Raw genomic sequence first — 22,391 nt, forward strand, 5'->3', positions numbered from 1 at the left:
TAAAATCACAGGAACGAGGGGTCCTTATAACACTAACAAGGAACACGCTCGCACAATTTAAAGTGAAGCATGTGAAATGCTACTATTTGTAGGGAAATGGTGGGAGAAAATAGACGTATCTGCTCACACATGCAAGAAAATAGAGTCCCGGAGGACACCTGGGACACTAGGAGCCCTGATCATCTCCGCAGAGGTGGACCGGGGGTCTGATGCACAGAGGGGAGAGGAGCAGGTGGCCTTTTGAATGTGAACGCACCATCTCTACATCTTTACGCCCAGAGACTGAATGACACGAGCCAGGAACGTCCCCAGTGGCACACACACGGGAAGTCCCCGTCCCTCTACCACAGCCAAACTCCCACCTGACGGAGGGGGAAGTGGACACCGATGTGCAGAGTGCTCCCCAGCTTCCATTTTCCTCCCTGATGCGTCTCTGAGCTCCGTGGTCTTGTGTTTGGAGTCCCCTCCCCGCGGTTCAGAAGGCCTGAGTGACCATGAACTCACAGGGCGCAGGAGGACACGGCGGCGGATTAACGCCCATGGCACAGACGGCCGCCTTCTGGGGGTGCCCTGCTCCTGGCTGCCGTCTCCTGGGGGGCCACGGAGGAGCCCAGCGAGCATCTCTGAGTGGCGTCAGTCGACTGTGCTTCTGTGTCTGCACACGGAGCCCAGGAGGCACGGAGGGGAGACACAGGGTCCTCACCATCCACCAGCCTGGCCCACAGTCAGGCACGTCCAGGGCAGCAGGCGTCAGCGGGCCCCAGGAATAAGCCTCAACGGACTGACCATGTGGAGGCCGGAGCAGCCTCCAGGGTCTACACCACCTCTTGGGTCTACACCACCTCTTGGGTCTACACCACCTGCTTGGGTCTACACCACCTGCTTGGGTCTACACCCGGCTAGCCCCACTCGGACTGCAGCCTGCTGATGACTGGGCTCCAACAGCCCCAGCCACATGGGAGCTGTCACCAAGGGGCAGTGTTGCCCAGAATCAAGGGCCTTGGAAAGGCCACAAAGAGAGTGGGGTCAGTTCCCACCTGGAGGTCAGAGCGTGGTCGGGAACCAGACAAGAGGGACCTGGGACTGTGCTCGGCACCGACACCGGGGAGAAGCCCTAGGGAAACCTCTGACCTTCTGAGTGAGTCTGGGGAGTGGCTTCCCGGCCGCGCTGCAGAGCTCAGTGGAGACAGGAAGGGGGCTCCAGGTCATGCTCACATGATCGTGTTGAAAAGTGTTAAGCCCCCCCCCCCAAATAAACTCTTAATGCATTTTACACTCAACCCAAGGACTAGCAGCTATTTGCAGTTATAATCGAATTCTAAACACACATAAAAAAAGGGGACATAGACCATTTTCTTAATTTGCCAGACCCTTTCTCAAGCCCCAAACTTCTCTCCCCCCCACCCCACCCCCCTCGTTGTCTACAGTGAAACGCTGGCCGATGGCCGCGTGTGAAGTCACCTTTTTCTGGAGCCAATTATTTTCTGATGGTCAGAGTCTTATTCATTACGTGCCATTCAGCTCAGCGTATGAAAAGCTGCACAGCAGGACATCAGAGATGGTGACCTCTGGGTGACAGAATGATAGGTCCCAGCGTTCTCCTTTGCTTAAATATAGGGTTTAATTTTTCTAGAACAGATTATAATGCTAAAGATTTCAAAGTTACAAATACACATTTTCAGAGCACTGTAGCAATGCCTACCCACCTGTGTCTCTCCCATTCTCCTTCCCTGACAGAATTCTATTTCATTCTAGTATTAGGATAAAATGTGCTTAGTGGGACCTCCCTCCACTCCAGAAAAAGAAACCAGAAATGATTTAAAACAGTTGTGAACATCCCCTTAGCTAATGCTCGATTTAGAGGCTGACATGTGACCAAGTTCCTCCTTGACTAGAGAGAAGGAGGGGTAAAAGCCTAATCCTCCACTTCTTTGATGCTTTTGGATATTATCACCTGACAATGTGATGGCCGGATCAATGGCTTCCATCTTTTGACTATGAGGAAGCAGCCAAGAAAATCCCCCAAAGTGGCCTGCTTTTGAACTCCTGAATCAAGCAACCCGGAAATCACCAACCTCTAGACTTCCTGTTATATAGGGTAATAAACTCCTACGGTTTAAGCCACTTGAGTTAGTTCTTATGTTACTTACAACCAAAAGCATGCCAAAAGCTATGAACATCCTAAGGCTGTGATGCTCAGCCTCCCAAAGGGGGTGGGAACCACTTTTAAAAGACCGTTTCATCTGAGGACACCCAAAATACAATAATGTCACAAATACACACCCTACTTCCAGGAGCCATTGCTTTAAACCCCGGGATTGTGCCTTCGGGACTGACCCTGCAAGGCTTCATCTGCTGGTCTTTGGAGGTAACTCAGGACACTTCTACCTGAAACCTCTACCTTGTGGGGTGCTATCTCCTGCACTCTCCTGGATTCCTGCCCTTCAGGAATTCCCAGCACAGGGCTCCCCTCAATTCCCAGCCCCTGTGTTCCCGCGTGTTGAATTCCCACTTATAGCTTCACGCTGGGTTCAAACGTTTCAGAATTTGGAGCTTTTGAATTCTCAGATTAGGCATGCTCAGCCTGTGATCGTTTATGCTTAACAAGCTTTTACTCTAAAACCAGACATTGTTCTGATCTTTGGGTGCAACAGCTGTTTAACCCTTGCATCAGCCTTATGAGGATGGGCACAGTCATTGTAATCCTCTTTTACAGAGGAGGAAACAGATACAGAGAGGTTAAGCAGCTCATCCAAGGTCACACAGCTTGTGAGTGACAGGACTGGAATTTGAACACGAGCAGCTCTGTTCTAGAATTCACACTCTTAATAAGGGATCTTTTTTGTTTAGTCTAAAGTAGTTTGAGGAGGGGAGGAAGCTTATACGAAAAGCATTACGTAAATAACATAAGAATGTCATTTATATAAAGTTCAAGGACAAGCAAAACTAACTGACAGTGATGGAGGTCAACAGCGGCCACTCCAGGCAGGGGTGTCCAAGAGCTATTGACTGGGAAGAGGCCTGGCGGAATTTTCTAGAAATGTTTCACATCTTGGTCTGGATGGTGATCACACTACTGCAGACATCAAAATTCACTTTAAACTGGACCCTTGAGCACAGTCTGCCCATTCCCTAAGTCTTCAGTGTTTCATCTCCTTAAAAACACTTTGTTCCTAAGAGCCGTGGCGCAGGTTGGCCCTTCTGCATCTGAAGATCCCCAGCCTGAAACCCTCCGGGTCCCCAGCTTTCCAGAGAGGGACGCTCCGGCCGTGGGTGTGAGGGAAACATACTCGCCCCCGAGTCGGAGAGGCCGGCCTCAGCAATCTTACAACAGATGGCGAGGCGGAGGCGCTGACCCCCTTTACAGACGAGGAAACTGAAGCTGGAGAGGGGACGGCGTCCGCCCAGCTGCCGGGGAGCGGGAGGGGCACGCCATCTGCTGGCCCAGACCCGGCTGTCACCACCCTCTTCCTCCCGGGGCCGGCGCTGGGAGCGGGCCATGCCCGGATCTGCCCAGCTCTCGGCCCCTCGCTCCCCAGGTGTGGGCACAGACGCTCGGCCTGCTTGGCCCTTTTTCAGTGGCAGCGCCCTGTCCCCCAGCACCGCCGGCCGGGCCTGTGTCCCCGTGAGCCCCACAGTCGGGGGCGTGGCCTTGGGTGGGCGTGGCCTGCTGGATGGGCGGGACCTTGGGATGGGCGGGACCTTGGGATGGGCGGGGCCTGATGGGTGGGCGGGCCTGCTGGGTGGGCGGGGCCTGCTGGGTGGGCGGGGCCTGCTGGGTGGGCGGGGCCTGCTGGATGGGCGGGGCATTGTGATGGGCGGGGCCTCCTGGGGCGGGGCTCCGGAGCCCCCAGCTCCCCGGCGGCGGCCCCGCCCGCTCACCTTGCAGCATGCTCCGGTAGGCCGTGTCCGCGATGGCGTAGATGTGCGGCGGCATCTCGTGCCTCTTCTTGCCCTTGTACATGTCCACGATCTTTTCCGAGTAGATGGGCAGGTGTTTGTAGGGGTTGACCACCACGCAGAAGAGGCCCGAGTAGGTCTGCAAACAGAGAGCGGGCTTAGCTCCAGGCTACGCCGGAGGACGAGGTCACTAGGTGTGCTCCGAGTTCCCACCCGAGACGGGGAAACCGAGGCCCAGAGTGGCCGGGGGAACCCTGAGCGTCACCGGTTTCCAGGCGTGGGGACAGGGGGACGGGAGCAAGCCCGGGACTGCCAGGCTGCCCGCGCCGCGCTTGACGACTCTGTGGTCAAGGGGATTGAACCCAGGTGCTCTACCACTGACCACTCCCCAGCCCTTTTTATTGTTTATTTTGAGGTATAAGTTGCTTAAGGCCTTCCTAAGTTTCTGAGGCTGGCCACCAACTTGCGATCCTCCTGCCTCAGCCTCCCGAGTTGCTGGGATTACACGCGCGCACCACCGAGCCCGGCCAACCCTGTGGTTTTAATTTGTGTGCGCGCGTGTCAGGGATGGAACCCAGAGCCTTGTGCGTGCTAGGTTTCTCCCCCGACCTAACCCCAGCCCCATCTGTGTGGCTTTAAATAGTTCAAACCTCAGCTCCACCCCCGCTGATGTCACTTCACCCTGAGCCCCCAGGACCTGACGACAGTGGCCATGACCGAGTGCTCCCTAAGTGCCTGTCACTGAACGGGCGTCTTCTGTGGGGTAACAGGAGCCTTTGATTTCCCTGCTGCCCGATCGACAGGAGAGGAAACTGAGGCGTGGTGCGGTTGTCCCAGGTCACAGAGCTGGAGGGACATTCAGAGGTAGACATCATGACTGCTCATCTCAGAGCTCATGATGGTTAACAAAGCACTTCCACATCTGTGAAAACGGTGACAAGGACAAGTGTCCTCCAAAAGGAGCCGAGCACCGACCTAGGCTGCAACCTGGGTGAGCTTTGAAAGCCCCACCTCTTCTGGTCTCAGCCCCGCCTCCCGCTCCTCCAGGCCACACCCCTGCCACGCGCCCTCCAGCCTGTGGGTGTCATTAAGGGAGGACTCAGATTTGAACCCCACTCTCCGACTTCCTAGCTCTGTGATCCCAGGAAAGACTCTTAACCTCTCTGAGTCTCAGTTATCCTCATCTGAAAAACCGTGGGGGCACACTAACAATTCCCTCCTAGGTTCGTTCTTAGGTCATGCTTTTAAGGCATTCAGCACCATGCCTGGTATACAGTAGGTGCTCAGTAGTCAATATGAGCGACTATTCTGCGCTGTTTCCCGAGGATGAAAACCTTGCCACATGGCGTCTTCCCAGGGACTGTTCCCCCGATCTCCCTGGAGCCACCACCCCCTCTTCCAGGGGAGGGGACGAGCGGTCATGATGTCTGCCCCTCGTGTCCTTCCAGCTCAGGGCTCCGACTCAGCATCACTTCCCAGACAACGAGCTGCGATACCGCATCTCCCGCCCCCAGCACAGGGTAGATGTTCACTCTGCAAATATTCGCTGAATAAAACGAATCCTAGAGAGGGACGGCTGGGCCCTCGTAGCTCCACCACGATCCCAGGACACCTCTCCTGGTGCTGTGCACACAGCAAGCACTTACTCTGTGCTTCCAGGCAGATCTGAATCTGTGTTCAGTTCGGTTTCCCAAGCCAGCCAGGTACAGTGGCCAGAGGCAGGTCCCACAGGGTCACTGGGCTTGCGAATCTGGCCGTTCCATCCCCACGTCCCACTCGGCTCACCCTCGCCCTGACCCCGCCCCCCTGTAGCTGGCCCTGTGTCAGACTCAGTCCCCAGGAGCCCCACTCCCGACCGGCAAGTTCAGAGTCTCCACATCCCCAGCCCGTGCCCCGGCCAGCATCTCAGGGCGTCTGTGCCACACAGATCCAGGCCAAGGCACGGTGTCCCTCTTGTAACCGTATTAGGAAGCGGCTCCAGTTGCTCCCTGAGGCTTTATATGGTCAGCCCCAGAGCCCTGAGCGAGTGTCCAGGAGCAGGAGGAAGGGCAAGGGACACCGGCTTCAGGACTCGGGCCTGGGGGATCTCCGCTGCCTGGATGTGCACACAGCCCGACCCGGGCATCCTGCTTGGACAGTCACTCCTTAATGAACAGGACCCTGTCCTAGATTGACACTGATTCGGCTCTTGCCTGGATTTCAGCAGCAAAAGACTAGGAATAATCCAAATGCCCGTGAACCCAGGCGGGCTCAGGGAGCCAGTTCATCCCTAGAGCAGAAGACCCTGCTATGGTTAAAAAGAGTGTCACTGCTGGCAGGTGGCACACACCTGTCATCCCAGCAGCTCAGGAGGCCGAGGCAGGAGGATAAGAGTTCAAAGCCAGCCTCAGCAAAAGTGAGGCCCTAAGCAACTCAGTGAGACTCTGTCTCTAAATAAAATACAAAATAAGGGCTGGGGATGGGGCTCAGTGGCTGAGTGCCCCTGAATTCAATCCGGGGTATCCCCCCAACCACAAAAAAAAAAAAAAAAAAAGAGAGAGAGAACTGTCGGGCATCCATCTGGGTAGCTAGATGCGAAGGCCAAGATGCAGGACAGCAGTGGCCTGCACCCCATTTGGGGTGGGGGTGGGGAAGGTCTATGTACCCTGATGGACCACTTCATTACATATTCACATGTTTTACCTATTCAGAAAGATCTCGTCCAGATAGATTGTTATGAACAAGTGCCCCCCCCAAAAAAAAATCCCCTTTACCACATTTGCCTCCAGGTAGAGGTGCATGAACTCTTGCCCTTTACAAAGCAGGACTTGATGTTCCAACCTTCTCGTCCACAGGTGGCCCTGTGTAGCTGGAGGAGCTTCCCCGAAGCCATAATGACTTGCAGGATCTGAAGGGCTAATTTGGGAGGCCCAGCAAGGGGCACCACCCGCCCTGTTTTCTTGCCACCCCTCCAGGCCCCAGGGCAGTGATGGGCACCCAGAACACCTCTGCGCCCAGCATCTCGGGTTGTTAGTCAATCATTCCAGAAAACCATAAGGTGTCGGGGCAGATGTCCAACATGAGGACATCCTCACCTGCTGGAGAACATCCGTTGGATGACCGGGCAGGGGACTGGGGCTAGGGGGACCCAGTGATATGCAGGAGGGTCCTCCAGTTTTTACCGGGATCATGTTCCCAAATTCAGAGCCTCAGCATGGGGGGGGGGTGGTAGAAGGTTCCACCATGTATAGGGACGAAGCAGGTAAGCTGTGAGGCCAGGCACAGGGACCCCCTCCTACCAGTGTGCGGCCCCAGGTCCTGAGGGCAACAGGGAGGGGTGGGGCCTGTGGAAAAGCAGCGACCACACAGCGCATCTAACAGGGACCTTTACCTCCACCTGGTCCAGGAGACGCAGGTCCTCTGCTTTTTTAAGCAACACAACGCCTCAAATTAACTCATTTTAAAGAAAAAAAAAAAAATCACTGGCTCTGGATCAACAGCTTGCAGTGTCTACCCTAGCACCCAGTAGGTGCTCAAGAAACCGTAACACAAGACTAGATTCCTTCCTCGCAGGCACATCAGGTTTGTGCTACTCAAAGCCGAGAGCACCCGTGGCACCGTCTCCCCTGCCCCTCCCACACCTCACCTCCTGGTCCCCTGAGGCCGCTCCCCAGCCTGTGCCACATCCCTGCTCAGCCACTTACCAGCAATGAGACTGAGCACTGGGCCTCAGTGTCCCCCTCTCTAGAGGGCAATATGACACTATCTGTCTCCTACTATCATGGACACATCACCTGGGATCAAGGTGAGAGCACTGGTCTGGGGGCAGCCTCTCTGGGTTTGAGAGTCACCTCTGGGTCCCCCAAGTCATTTAACTTTTCAAAGCCACAGTTTTAAACTGCAAAAAAATGGGTATAAGTCCTGGTATCTCCCCGCCACCCACATTTTTTAAACAGTTCATTGTAGTTGTGTCTCTTACACAAAAATAATGGTGGTCGCAATAGTATGTTAGCATAAACTTTGATGGTAGTAAATTTTGAACAAATACTATCTACTACTGCTGAGGGTCACCGGCTACTTTGAGAGTTTAATGACAACTAAGATCTGTGGCCGGAAAAAATACAGATAGGAGCAAATGTTTCCCAAAAATCACCAGAGGCTTAGGCTCCCTGGCACCCATTTGAAGGACGAGGGGCTTGAACCCCCCACTCCGAGTCGTAAAACATAGACATCGCGACTTGCATCTGGCTCAAGCACATCTCGCCTGTCACTTAAGTGCAGAATCATCTCAGGGCGAGGACCAACGCTCATGTCCCACCCAGAAACAGGACCAGAACTGGGAAGGGGATCCCTCCTAAGTGCGTGTCCCCTCTGCCTCGGTCACCTTATCTGAAGGGTGGGACATCATTCTGCTGGATCCCAAGGGACAAAGTGGGATGGAAGGACTTGGGACAGCACCTGGCCCGGAGCAGGCCCACACGGGGGGTTCCCTCCTCCTGTATCCAGTGCTACCAGGCTCCACAGAGAAGCCTCGGCCAAGGACCCAGAAGACCAGGGGCCCTCGGAGCAGGGATCAGAGCTGTGTCCCCACGCCAGGTGTGGGGCAGCTCGGGCGAGTCCCGACATTGCTGAGCCCAGACCCGAAAATCTAAGGTAAGGGGACAGGCTCCTCTGGCTTCCAAGGACCCCGTGGGGCCCAAGAGGACAGAGGTCCACCAGGGTCTCCTCATCACCCAGGGCAAAGGTGGGCACGGTCGGCCGACTGGCCCGCGGACATGGTGCCACCTGTCTACAAGGGTCCTGCAGCCCGATTATGGGATGGGAGAGCGGCTTCCCGAGCCCGTGCCCCAACCCCCTGCCTTCTCTATTTTTTTTTCCATCACGGGCAACGGTTTCTATTAAGTGATTAAACTGAGCAGAAAGGTACCAGACAGCAGCAGGTGCCTGGTCACGAGGCCACGTGACTTTGATCTGTCCAGAGAAGCACAGCAGGAATGCGCAGCTCCGATTCCTTTTTAATCTGCTTCAGATGATACTCTGGGTCTCGGGAACTTCACAAGCTCCTCCCGATTCCCGACTTCTATTTTGGGCTCAGATGCCACGTCAGAGGACAGTCGAATGGAGACGTGGCCCTGTCCACAGGGAGGTGACACCGGTTGGACCCCAAAAGTCCCCCCAGCTCTCTGCAGATTGGTGTCCTTAGAAATGTCCCCGGTAGCGGGGTGTGGAGGGGCACACCTGTGATCCCAGCGGCTCGGGAGGCCGAGGCAGGAGGATTGCAAGTTCAAAGCCAGTCTCAGCAACTTAGCAAGGCCCCCCCCAGCAACTCCGGGAGACCCCGTCTCTAAATAAAGGTATTTAAAAGGGTCTGGGGATGTGGCTCGGGGGTTACGCACCCCTGGGCTCAATCCTAGTACCGAAAAACAAAGTCCAGTGTACCAAGGGACTTAGGGTGGCGATGTCTCCACACAAGGAGTGGCACAGACTAAAGGGACTTTCTCTGCTTAGTTGGGGGAGGGAAGATGGGCTGTCCACGCTGGGCCTCAGCTTGCTCCCCTGTAAACTGGACTCCCTGTGTCACTCCGTGGCTGTTGTGTCCACTAAGGGAAATGGAGGGTGCCGGGTTACAGTACCTGGCTCGGGGAGCCCTTTCATAGTTGTCCCCTCTTAAAACAGCCTCTGTGGCCCCTTCGGAAATAGCCACAAGAAGGGGTCACTAAACGTGGCTCCGCCCACCACAGAGTATGTGGCCCTTCAAAGGGAACCTTTGGGGCTGAGAGACGCTCAGCATTGACGTCACACGGAAAAAGAGCAAGTCACTAACCCACGCGCACAGTAGGCTTGCAAACACACCCACATCTGGCGCCATTCCCACCAAGAGATGGAGGCACACACCTCCTTTTTGGGTGAAGACGGATCTTTGTGTTTTCTGCTTTTGACCGAGTCTTGCTTTTCTTCTGAATTTCAAATCCTTCCCAGACAATGTGTCCTATTGTCCCAATTAGGAAAAAAATGTGCAGGACGGGTTTTTTTTTTTTTTTTTTTTTTTTTTTTTAAGAGATGACAAGGAGCTTTGGGTGATTTTCAAGTGGCAAGGCATGCAGCACGGACCAAGGGGACACAAGGACAGAAGTGACTGTGCCCATGGCTCTGCAAAGGATCCAGGAACACTGGCCCCATGACTGCTAAAGCCTCACGATGGCCTCCAACCTGTGACGGTGACACCTCACACCTGAGTGCCCACTGTGTGCCAGGAAGAGTGTCGGGCTTTCTCTTTGGAGCTACCGGGGGCAGGAGGCTGGCGCGGTCTGTCTGTTACCCGGACAAGGGAACCAAGTTCCAGGCGACCTGCCCCAGGCCCCAGTGTGGCTTTCGGGGCTGGGGACCTCCGCCCGCCCAGCTGGCCTCATGGGGCTGGGTCCCACTCGTCCTGGAAATCTGGTCCAACCCAAGGTACCTGTGTCCCCGCTTGTCACCAGCCCCAACAGAACTGTGATGGTGAGAATGTTCTAGACCTACACCCTCCAACCAGGAACCGCTGGCCACAGGGGCGGCTGAGGACTTCACGCGGCCGAGACGCGGCTGGAGAAACGAATCCTCAAAGACTCGCTTTTTAAAGTTAGTTAGAAGCCCAGTGCAGGTGGCCGCAGTGGCCACAGTGACCACGCTGCACTCACGGCTCCAGTCCACCTCATCTGCAGGGCCCACTCAGGAGTCCCAGGTCCCACCTGGCCGTCCCCACTTGTGACAGGGACCCTCTCCTGTCTCCTACCCTCCCAGTGCCAGGGTGGACCAGCCTCTCCAGGGGTCCCCGAGTTCCCCCCGCCTCCAGGAAGACACCCCTGGGATCTGAGGGGAGTCCGTCCCGCGCCTGGCACTTGGGGTAGGCGATGGCAGGGACTGCCCACCCCTGCTCTGTGGGGAGGGCGCGGCTCCCACTTTACAGATGGGAAACGTGAGGCTGCGGGAGGCCACACACCTGCCCACGTCCCAGAGCTGGCGAGGGGGACTGGGGTGGAGTCACCCCCGTGGATCTGCTCAGTGAAGCCCCCGCCCCTGGCCTGCACCCCAACTCCCTGAGCCCCCGAGACCGGGAGGGGAGCAGCGGCTGCCCCGGACACTCACGTAGATGAGCCCCGAGAAGTAGCGCTCCCGCAGGTTGTGCAGCACCGAGGCCTCGTTGAGGCAGGTCAGCTCGGCCATGTCCTCCACCTTGGAGAACTTGGGCGGGTTCATCTTCTGGATGTCGTCCTTGCCCACCGTCACCTTCTTGCCATTCTCCACCAGCTCCACGACCACCTCGTCCCCCTTCTCCTCCTTGATGCTGGCCGCCTCGAAGCCTTGCTTCTCAGAAGGGACCCAGACCAGTCTCTTGGCCACCCAGTCGGCCTGGGCCACCGGGCTGTTGATGAAGTTTTTGTCCACAAACAGGAACTTCTCATCGTCACTGAGTTGGCCCTTCTGTGCCATGGCGCCTGGTTGGTCCCCTGCGGGAGGAGGAGAGAGGGTCAGGGTCAGGCCAGAACCACGCCTTGAAGACACCTTGCCCCCTGTCTCGCAGGACACCGTGTGGTCTGCAGAAATGTCCACAAAGTACGGGGGTGTCCCCTGCGGCCTCGTGTGTGCTGTGGGAGAACGGGGACATTCCAAGGCCTCCAGGGGACCCCCTGCTTCATGGCCCATGACCACAAAGCCAAGGAGCAACCCACCAGCCACCAGCTCAGACTGGAGGGTAAACCAGGGGGTCTCATGCAGCGAAACGCCACCCAGTGGCCAGCAAGAAGCAGGTCCTTGGGTGTAGGCATAGGAGGTGCCCAAACCTCACTGCCTACTGCAAAATAAAAGAGGGTCCTCAGGTGACGAATCAGAGCCACCCCGTCACCCAAGAACTCCATTCCCGAGTTCGTACTCAGGAGAAGTGAAACAGACCTCCACCCAAAAACTTGAACGTGGACATTCACAGCTGTGTCCCTTGTAACAGCCCCAAAGTGGAAACATCCCCACGGTCCATGGGCAGGTAAGAGGTGAGTGGATGAGTAAGACGTGGCCTCTCCACACAGTGGAGTAGTACTGAGCCATAAAAAGGAATGAAACACCGACACGTGCTACGACGTGGCTGAACCCCCAAAACATCATGCTAAGTGGAAGGAGCCTGGCCCAGAAGGCCCCCTAACAGTTGGCACAACACGCACGCCTGTTATCCCAGCAACTAGGGAGGCCGAGGCAGGAGGATCGCAAGGCAGAACCAGCAACTTAGACCCTCAAAATAAAAAGGGCTGGGAGTACAGCTCAGTAGTAAAGCCCCCGGGCTCCACCCTCAGTCCTGGGGGAAAAAACACCACTTATTGTTTGATTCTACCCATATAAGGTGTCCCCAGTAGGCAAACCCTTAGAAATGAAGTCCATGAGTGTTTCCAGGAACTGGGGAGCACTAGAGGGGGACAGCTGAGGGGTGCACCATTTCTTTGGGGAGGTGACAAAGTGTTCTAGAAGATTCTGTAGTAATGGGCACGTAACTGAACACACTAAAAGCCACAGGGCTGCACAAGGCTGGCGGGGTCCGCGTGGAGCAGGTGTTGAGCAGACACAGACCCTGGATTCCATCCCAGCACAAAATAAATAAATGGGCGCATTATGCCCCCCACCCGGTGCTGGGGATTGAGTCCCAGTAAAGCCTTTGTTTATTCATTTACTTGTTTTTAAAGATGGACGCGATCCCTTTATTTTGACCTTATTTATGGGGTCCTGAGGATCGCACCCAGCGCCTCCCACAGGCGGGGCAAGCGCTCAGCCCCTGAGCCAGGACTCCAGCCCCGATAAAGCTTTTTAAAAAGTAAAAGTGGGAACTGCAGAACAGCAGACACACTACTCCGTGTTCTATCTAAAATATTTAGACATAGACGCTACAGACTATAGAACTGGAGAAATATGCATTTATCAAACCCAGTCACGAGAGGATATTTTTTTGCCTTCTATTATTTGCACCAATTTTTAAAATTATGGTAAAATATATGCGGCCTAAAATTCTGCCATCATGACCATCAGCAGGTCAACAGCCAGGTGGCACAGAGCGTGCTCACATCATGGTGTGGCCGTCACCACCTATGCCTCCAGCACCCTTTCCACCTTGCAGCACCAACTGGACACATGGGACCCTTCCCATCCATCCCCTCCCCGAGCCCCGGCAATGGCTATTCTCCTCTTCATTCCTAGTACGCCAACGACTCTAAGGTACCTCACACAGGGGGGACTTTAGAGTATTCATCTTTTTATGACAAGTTTATTTCACTTGGCATAATGAATATGATCGAGGGTCATCCATACTGTAGCCTACGTCCAGATTTTCTTCCTTTTTACAGCTGAGTAATATTCCACTGTGTGGAGAGACCACACTTTGCTTATTCATTTACTCACCAATGGATATCCAGATTGCTTTCACATTTTAATTATTATAAATAATGCTGCTAGGAAGGTGGGTGTACTTCCCGTCATAAAAAGTCAAGTATGACAAAAATATATAACTATTAAATTTGTAATCAGCAAAAATAGATATTTAGCTGGGTCTGGTGGCACACACCTGTAATCCTACTGGCTCCGGAGACTGAGAAAGGAGGATTGCAAATTTGAGGCCAGCCTCAGCAACTTAGCAAGACCCTAAGCAACTTAAGGAGACCCCGTCTCAAAATAAAAACAAAACCAAAAGGGCTGGGGGGAATAGCTCAGTGGGAAAACACCCCTGGGTTAAATCTCCATTACAAAAAAAAAAAATAGAAAGCCCTTCAAATAGTTATAAAAACAGATCATTAGAAAAAGATGTTCAGCCTCACTAGTAATAGAAGAAATGAAGTTAAAGAACGAGATGTCGATTTTCACCTCTCAGCTTGGCCATGATGGAACCCAGGAGGGTTCAGGAAGTAGAATTCAGGGCTCTGCCTGTGTCCCATGTCCTATGGAAACCAGGGACATCCCTAGACCTGAAGTTCTGCTCCTCAGACGCAGCGTACAGAGGCTTGCACACCCTAGCACGTGTCCAGAGAGCGCTGCAGGATGTTGAAACCGCCCAGCCTGCAGCTCCTCCTCGGGCCTTGTTAAATCATGGAACAATCATTCGATCAAATGCTGTAATTAATGCTGTAATTCTGCTAAATATTTAAGATGAGGACTTTCACTTATGCCAAAGGTTTTCCTCTTGCAACAAACTTAATGAAGGCTCATTTGTATGACATACAATTCTCTCATTGTAAACGTACAATTCCGGGGTGTCTCAGCACACCTAGAGTGTTATGTGTTCATCACAATAAATTCTGGAACATTTCAGTTACTCCAAAAGGGGCACCCAAGGGCCCTGCTGTGGTCACTCTCTGTCCCCACCCCCAAGCCTGGAAACCACTAATGTTCTGTCTCTCCAAATTCACGCTTTCTGTACATTTTGGATAAATGGAATCACATAATAGGTGACCTTTGACCGTGCTGAGACCATGTAAAGATACATATATATTTTAAAGTTAAAAAACAACATGTCTGAATGGAATACTACTCAGCAATAAAAAGGAAAAAAACTCAATAAAATACCTAAGTCTCAAAGTACCATGTTAAGTGAAAGGAGCCAGATCTAAAACCCTGCATGCTGCGTTTTTCCATTGATAAAGAAGTCAAAAGGTGATGGTGATGGCAGATCAGTAGTTGCATGGGGTTTGTAAGAAGCACAGCATGATAAAAATGACCCGTATCATAACATTGGTGGTGATCACATAACTGCATGCATTTGGCAAAGTTCACTGAGTATATTAGAAAAAAAAAAATCAATGAATTGAAAACTGGAAAATCTCAGTGTATGTTCTTTACACTTCAATAAAGTTAATTAAAATATTTTTTGTAATTTTATAGGATGCATCTACATTTTAAAGTCTAGAAAAGTGCACATTCAAATATTAAACTATGGTCCTATCTGGCCCAGCATGGGACCACTTAAACATCAATTTTTAAAATGACTGTAATAGTCGAAAGGCTGTTTGAATCTTTAACTCGTGTGTTCATGATGATCAAAGACATTCCTAGACCACCCTTGCGAGAGGAGAAGGGACCAAGTGTGACTTTGAAAAATGCTAAAGAAGGGGGGCAAAAACCAAGTCACCAAGTCTACCTTCCCCAAACAAATTGTTCCTCAGGGCCACTAAGTGACCGAAAGGGGAGCTCTTTTTTTTTTTTTTTTTAAATTAAGATTTCAATTCATTAACTGTCCCTCTCAATGTGGAGACCCGTTTACAATTGATTCTCCATCCTGTAGCTGCTGGGGCAGCAAGTCCCTGTGGGCTGCCCCGGTCACCTGCTCCGGACCCTCTGACTGTACCTGCAGGAGCTGACGCTGCTTCCAGCCAGCACCCCCCTTCCCCATTCAGTGCTGCTGGGCTCCAAAGAAATAAGCCACTGACTGAGGTAGGATGTGCAGCTACCAGGACCTACTGTGTGGTTGACGTCCCTGCTTCAGCAAAAAGTGATTCATACTTCCTTTGAATTCACCAAGATAATCCCCACTCAAGGGCCCCAATCCTAAAGAGATGAGGTCAACCCCCTATCCAGGACCCAGAGCCAAGACACCAACTCCTCTAACAGGAGACAATTTGGGAGAAGCAGATTTCACAAGGCAAAAAAGAAAAAAAAAAAAAAAGAGGCTGTTGTTCTAATACCTACTTTCCTCTTTCCAGGGTGAAAATTACAGTAATAAAAACCAGAGGGCTGGGGTTGTGGCTCCGTGGTAGAGCGCTCGCCTAGCATGCATGAGGCACTGGGTTCCATCCTCAGCACCACGTAAAAATAAAGATACTGTATCCACCTAAAAACTAAAAAATAAATATTAAAAATATTAAATATTAAACATTAAATATTAAATATTTTTAAATAATAAATACTAAATATTATTTTTAATATTTTAAATAATAAATAATAAATATTAAAAACAAAACCAGAAGGTAGTTGTTTGGAGAAAAGTTACTTCTCCCGGGGACCTGATCAAGGGAGAAATAAGTGACTCGCTCTGTAACTCTGAGGGATCGCCTTAGCCAATCAGAGGAGAACGCAGGCTGTTTGGGTTTAACAATCCCGTTTTCCTGCATTTGAAAATTGTTGATAAATTCTTCTTAGGAGCAAGTGAGCCCAAGAGCATCCCCCCTCCCACTTCCCCATCTGAATCATCGTCCCCACTGCGGGGAAGGACGCCGGTGAATAAATGCAGAAACAGACCATTTTGTAACCCCTGGTAATAGGTCTAGGCAAGGACCGTCCGTAGCTGCAGAGCCCATTAGACGACGGCTGGTTCTCACACCGCCTCCTGGTGTGGGTTTGGGACCAGCACCCCAAGAATTCATATTTCGGGGATCTGGTTGGTTGGCGAGTTTTCCTGCTGAGGTTGTTGTTGGGGTTTGTGTTCCTGCTGGGGTCCACCCAGGGCCTCGCGTGTGCTACAGCACGTGCCCGCCCTCTCCCCGAGCTACGTGCCCCAGCCCCAAGAATTTGTATCTAACCGTTCCCAGGAGGGCGGCTGGCCCAGGTCCACCCTTGAAGTCCAACTCTGAGATAAAAAGTCGGGAAGTTTATCGTGCGTGGGTCAGGCCGGGGCCACCTAACCCTAATAATTAATGACCACCACAGACAGCAGAAGAGACCTTGCAAGCCAGAGGTGGGCGGCCCAGGGAGCAGCACCGCGGCCCACAAGCCGTCTCACAAGAAGGGGGTGGGACTCGGGCTGGGGATGCGACGCCTGTCCCCGGGCAAGACCAGGCACACCCAGGTCACGGGCAGGCAGCGAGGCCCAGAAGTCAGGAGTCACAGGGCAAGCGACTTCGTCACCAAATAAGTGCAGACCAAAAGGAAGGCAGCCCAGAGACCCACGGGACTTGGAAAGAAGAGGAAGAAACGGCACTGGAGACATTTCAAAGGGACGGAGATTTGAGTCAACCTCGTGTGGGCCAACGGGAGCTGCTCAGGTTCGATTTGCTAGTTGACCTTCATCTACAGTCGGGGAAAGACCCCCAGGCTCGGGAGGCAGATCCCTGTTCAAATCTGATCCAGCCACCCCAGGAGGTGCTTTGGGCAGTTTATGCAAACCTCCGCGTTAGTGGTGGATACGTAAGAGGCACTGCCCAGGGTAGTCTGGGACAGGTGCCCCCAAGGTGACCTTTCTACATCCCTCCTCTTCCCTTTACTCTGAAGCACTTTGTCCCCACCACCCCCCACCAAAAAAAACAAAAGGAACCAACCTGTCTGTTCTGCAACACTGTAACCCAGTTATTTTCCTGAAGTAGGAAATGTAGCAGATTCCTGGACAATCCCTGTTGTTTACAAGATGCGCCATAGACCCTGCCATTTCCCTGACAGACAGGAGAGATGGGAGGGGTGGAAACCAAGGACGCTTTTACCCAAGTCCAGTGGCTGGCGTCTCTGCTTCTACATACATTTCAAATTTTCATAGTGAAAAACAGGTACAATAAAAGATATCTGGTAAGAGAAGGCAAGGGAAGGTCCCTGCCCCCGCGACACACAGCGAATCACCAATAAAGGTGTGCTTTGTGTTTTTCAAAAGCCATGCCTTAAATGGGAAATTCAGCAAGATTGAATACAGTCGTCAGAAAAAGAAAAATTTTTTTTTATTTGAAAGCATCCCCCCTCAGAGAAAGAACCCGTATGAGATAACCAGGAAAATTCTGAACATGGACTCCAGAGTCCAGAGAATTTCCTAGACTCTTGGTGTGAACACGGTGTTAGGATTTCGAGTGATTAGAGAGTCCTTACAGCGAAGGAGTCATGAGTGGAATGATAAACCCCGGGCTTATTGCAAAATCAAAGCAGGGAAGAAATGAATGGGATCAGGATGAAATCAGACGGGATCGTGTGTTGATAACCGGTGAGGAGGAGCGACAGGTGCCTAGGAATATGTAATCCTGGTTTTTGGGCTCTTGCACATGCTTGAGATCTTTATAAAAGGAAAAAAAAATATAACCCTATAAAATCTATAAAGCCGTCTTCCACTTGAAGCAATGCAGACATAGCACCGTCTGCCACTGAAGCCCTACTGCATATCCATGGCAGAGTTTCTGAGCACTCAGTGACAGCCTGAGCTAAATCCTGCACGTGCAATTATTAAGTACCATCACCACAGCCAGCTGCACCTTAGACATATGGGCACTGAAGCTCAGAGAGGTGAAGGAATCTACCCGAGACCACACAGCCAAGAGCTACAGACAGAGCTGGAATGTGAGCCCAGTTGCTCCTTGGAGCCTGTGCTTGTCAGAAGCTCAGGGGGGTATTCTAAACAAATGAACCAATCCTTAAAGTACCGGCACATAATACATATTCAACACGGACTTGAATCAGATTAAATGAACTACGATTCCCGACCGTGAGAAAGTGTCATCCCACAGAAACTGTCCTGAGCAACAGGAGGCAGACTCAAAAGTGATCCGTTTAAACGAGGTCCTGAAGCAGGAAAAGGAGTCTGTGGTGACAGAGGCCACAGAAGGAATGACCCCGGGCATGAAGGCCCTGGAAGGCCAGACCTGAGGGCAGCTTGGGGGCTGGTGATCTATTTCTTGACCCTAGTGCCCGTCACCGGAGAGCCATGGTGTTGGAGGGCTTCATCAAGCTGCGCGGCGTGTGGACTTTTCTGGATACAAAACCCGCTTTTCTTTCTTGTTTCTTTTTATCTTAACTGCAGCAAAATACTCCCAACATAAAATGTCCCCCCATCCCGGGGGACAGCACGGCTGGGCTGTGGCATTTTTCATGACTGGGCAGCCAGCGAGCGTGTCTCGCAGTGGCCAATCGCAGCACCCGGCTGAGGGCATTTTTCCCAGGCAGCGTGACAAGCTCCCATCACCATGTGGAGGAGCTGCCTGAGGGGGGCAGGGAGAAGGAGCCCAAATCTCAACAGGAAAATGAAAGTGCTCACGGGTCACCGAGGCGGGCCCCCGCGGCTAGGAAGCCCGACTCCTCCAGGACTGGAAAACACAAACAAGATCAAACGCAGAGACTCCGTCTCCATCCACAAAGAGGAGCGAGAGCGGAGCTGGCAGGCTGTGCTTGGCTTTGATGCCTCTGACAGTCACCAAGTGTGAAGCCACTTTGGTCACGGGAAGCAGACAAGGGATGGAGACGCTTGGGCTATGACGCCACGGCGCGTCCCAGACGGGGCTCCTTGGAACCCCCATCCCCTGGGGATAGTTGGGTAAAGTGGGACAGGGTATGGCACAGCCCTTCAAACACAGTACTGAGGTCAGGTCCATCAGGAAGGGGCCACCTCTTCCCCGAGCTTCGTGGGGGCACACATCCCCGTCGGGACAGCTAGGCTCCTGGCAGATCTTGAGATCCAAAGGCTATGCCCCCTTGTGGACCTTGGGCTCTCTTAGTGACTCTTGGCCACGTATTTGCTCTTGGGAAAATTCCGTGAGCCAATCTAGACACTTTTTGACTTCCACACTTGACCTTCTGGGACGGGTCACAGTTCAAACGCAAAAGGACCACATGAAACTGCCTTTCAGCTGGGCACGGTGGTGCACGCCTGTGATCCCGGCAGCTTGGGAGGCTGAGGCAGGAGGATCTCGAGTTCAAAGCCAGCCTCAGCAAGATTGAGGCACTAGGCAACTCAGTGAGACCCTGTCTCTCAATTAAAAAATTCAAAATAGGTCTGAGGATGCGGCTCAGTGGTCAAGTGCCCCCAAGTTCAACTCCCAATACCACCAAAAAAAGAAAGATTCACCTTTTAGGCTATTGCATAATGTAGATATAAAAAAAAAAATGACCTTTGTGCTTAGATGTGGTTCCCATCACCAAGATGGCTTCATACTCCCGGAAGCATTATTTATAAGAAACGGTGGCATGAATCTGGTCTATCTAATAAGGGATCAAATAAGATGCTGTCCTTTTACATTGTGTAGCAGATAAGAAAAGTGCTAAAGCAGGCAGACATAGAAAAGAAGTTGAAAATACGTAATCAGGTGGGGGGGGGGAACTAGTCTACAGAATGCCAATCATTGCATCAAAAGGAAAATCGGATGTAGATAAATTTTAGGAAGATTCACGAGACTACATTTGCCACGATGGCATGCAGAGATGGAGGAGATGGAGACAAAGATATCCTCCCTGGAGATCGGGGAATGGCAGTCCCAGGCCCTGGCTCCCTCCCTCTCCAAGGAGATGACCAGGGACAGGCATTGCCCCGGTGTCCACGGATACCAAATCCAACCATGCTCCATCCATGATGTTTGCACAGAAGCTTTGCCCGTCCGCCCGCATACCTGAAGTCTCTGGAGAACTCGGAGCACTCAATGCAATGTCGATGTTAGAGAAATAGTTGCTCTATTGTAAGATTTAGGGGATGATAAGGAAAAAAAATTGGTGCATGTTCAGTAGAGATGCAATTAAAAAGAAATGTTTTCAGCCCACGGCTGATTGAATTCACAGACGCGGACCCAATGGCAGAGCCAACTTGGCAAGTCCAACTCTGCCCAGAGAGCAGGCAGGTCCCATGACCTCTTCTTTGTGACTTTGAGAGGATGGGTCCCCGAAACCCAGTAAGTCAGAGATGCCCGACTTCCTGCTTCTGGACAGATGGGCAGCTTCTTCCTCTGATCACACACAAGAATTCCCCTCCAATGCTTGCCCGGCCTTCTCCAAACTCAGTCTGTGCCCAGGGTTAACGTGACCAAAAGTCAGGGGTGAAGGCTGGAGGACCAGGGAACCAGATGGACTTCTCCCGGGCACAGATGAGCTCTGAAGAGTCCAGAGTGACCCCCAGCAAAGCAGGAACGGGCCGGCCTAACTGGGGTTCGTGACATCAGAGGTGAGGAAGTGTGTTTCTGATCAGTTTCTATTTACTACTTTGAGCCCCAAATGGGAGCTGAATTTGCAAAAGAGGATTACACAAAAATTAAGGGGAAGATTCTCCCCCATATGGAAAGACCATGCCGTGGTCTTCCTGGTTCTGCTGAGATGAGCTGTGCCACACAGAGCACCTCCTCAACATCTCTGATCACATTCATCACACATGACCATCTGCTGAAGTTTGCCAGATGCCAAACACTGTGCTAAACCCTTTATAATATTGTCTAACTCTCCCCAAAGGGTAATCCCTTAGAAAGGTCTTGGATTGTGGAATCCTGACTTTTTTTTTTTGGGGGGGGGGGGGACACTGAGCCACATCCCCAGCCCTATTTCATATTTTATTTAGAGACAGGGTCTGAGTTGCTTAGTGCCTGGCTTTTACTGAGGCTGGCTTTGAACTTGCCATCCTCCTGCCTCAGCCTCCCGAGCTGCTGGGGTTACAGGCAGGTACCACTGCGCCCAGCAAATCCTGTCTTAATGGCTAGTTGGACTAAGGAGCAAGTTACTGAGAATCCACATCTGTAAAATAGGGTCCATAATAACCCGTATCTACTCCAAAGGGTTGTGGTGAAGACTTAATAAGCACATGCCCATCGATGCTTCCCCAAGAGCTGACCATCAGGGCAAAACTAACATTGGCTGTTCTCAGCAGTCCCATCCGGCAGATGGGGAAACTGAGGCCGGGGGAGCCCACAGTGGAGGACTTTTAAATTTGTTCATGACCTTCTAGGATTCTGATGGTTTTAAAATTGAACTTGGTTTTCCAGAAAAAAATCTAATGTGTCCGATTTTAGAACAGTTGCTCCTGAAACACAAATGTCACTTGTTGGGGTTCATTTTACCAAAGATAGAGGAGATGACTTTTCCACCAAAAGTCAAGACTTCTAAATAAAAAGGAATGGGAAAAAAATGATCCCCTTTCCTCCCATGTTTGCTCTCCTCTGGGCTTCAATACTGGTTCTTGCCGGGGAAGGACGGGGCAGAGAAATCCCCAGAGCCTTGAGCAGCCCAGGGCAGGGTAATTGGCAAGGGGGCTGGGGATGGCCTCATGGAAAAACGCTACCATAAATGGGCATGTTTGCCTCAATCCCAGCCCTCCCACAGAAAAGTAATGATAAACCCATAACAAATACCTTGTACGGAATAGCACGTCTATTTCAGACATGATAATAAAAAAACCACCCTGTTTATGAGGCACCCCCCAGAGGCTTCTCAAAGCGAGACCCAGCAAGTTCCCGTTTTGGGCTCTAGGTATGGCAGCCCACCTCAGGTCACCAGGTCCAACTAGATAACCATCCCACCCGGGAACAAACAGTGCATTTTATTTTAAATTCGCAAAAGGTCAGTTTGAGTTTTCTTCAAAGAGATGATGATAAATATTTACTTCGCTGGAAGCATTCGGTCCTACAGGAAACCTGGCTGCAACAAGAAGTTTTTGTCCTCAGTCAAGAAAAAAACCGGTAGGCTCCAGGACATAAACTTGGCATCTCACAGACCGGGGGAAATGGGTTCTACCACTTACTGTGTGACATGAGGCAAGTTACTTAACTTCTCTGAGTCTCTCGGCTGCCTTCTATACTAAACATCATAATGACCCTCTGGTGAGGTTGGGGCAATGATTAAAGGAGATCGATTAG

At 52.1% G+C, this 22,391-nt stretch overlaps 1 protein-coding gene across 4 annotated transcripts in view; it reads right to left on the minus strand.

Moving 5' to 3' along the window:
- Myh11 (myosin heavy chain 11) overlaps positions 1-22,391 on the minus strand; it is a 92,033-nt gene that overhangs the window by 68,343 nt on the left and 1,299 nt on the right. For all 4 annotated transcript variants that reach the window (XM_076840499.2, XM_076840498.2, XM_076840501.2 and 1 more), the window contains exons 2-3: positions 11,005-11,366; positions 3,883-4,039 (exon numbers count right to left, since the gene is read on the minus strand). In XM_076840499.2, the coding sequence (XP_076696614.2) occupies positions 3,883-4,039; positions 11,005-11,349 (502 nt within the window). In that variant the 5' untranslated portion in view covers positions 11,350-11,366. The remainder of the gene's footprint in view (positions 1-3,882; positions 4,040-11,004; positions 11,367-22,391) is intronic.

This window comes from Callospermophilus lateralis, chromosome 19 (genome assembly GCF_048772815.1).
Source record: "Callospermophilus lateralis isolate mCalLat2 chromosome 19, mCalLat2.hap1, whole genome shotgun sequence".
In the NCBI taxonomy this organism is placed as follows: domain Eukaryota; kingdom Metazoa; phylum Chordata; class Mammalia; order Rodentia; family Sciuridae; genus Callospermophilus; species Callospermophilus lateralis.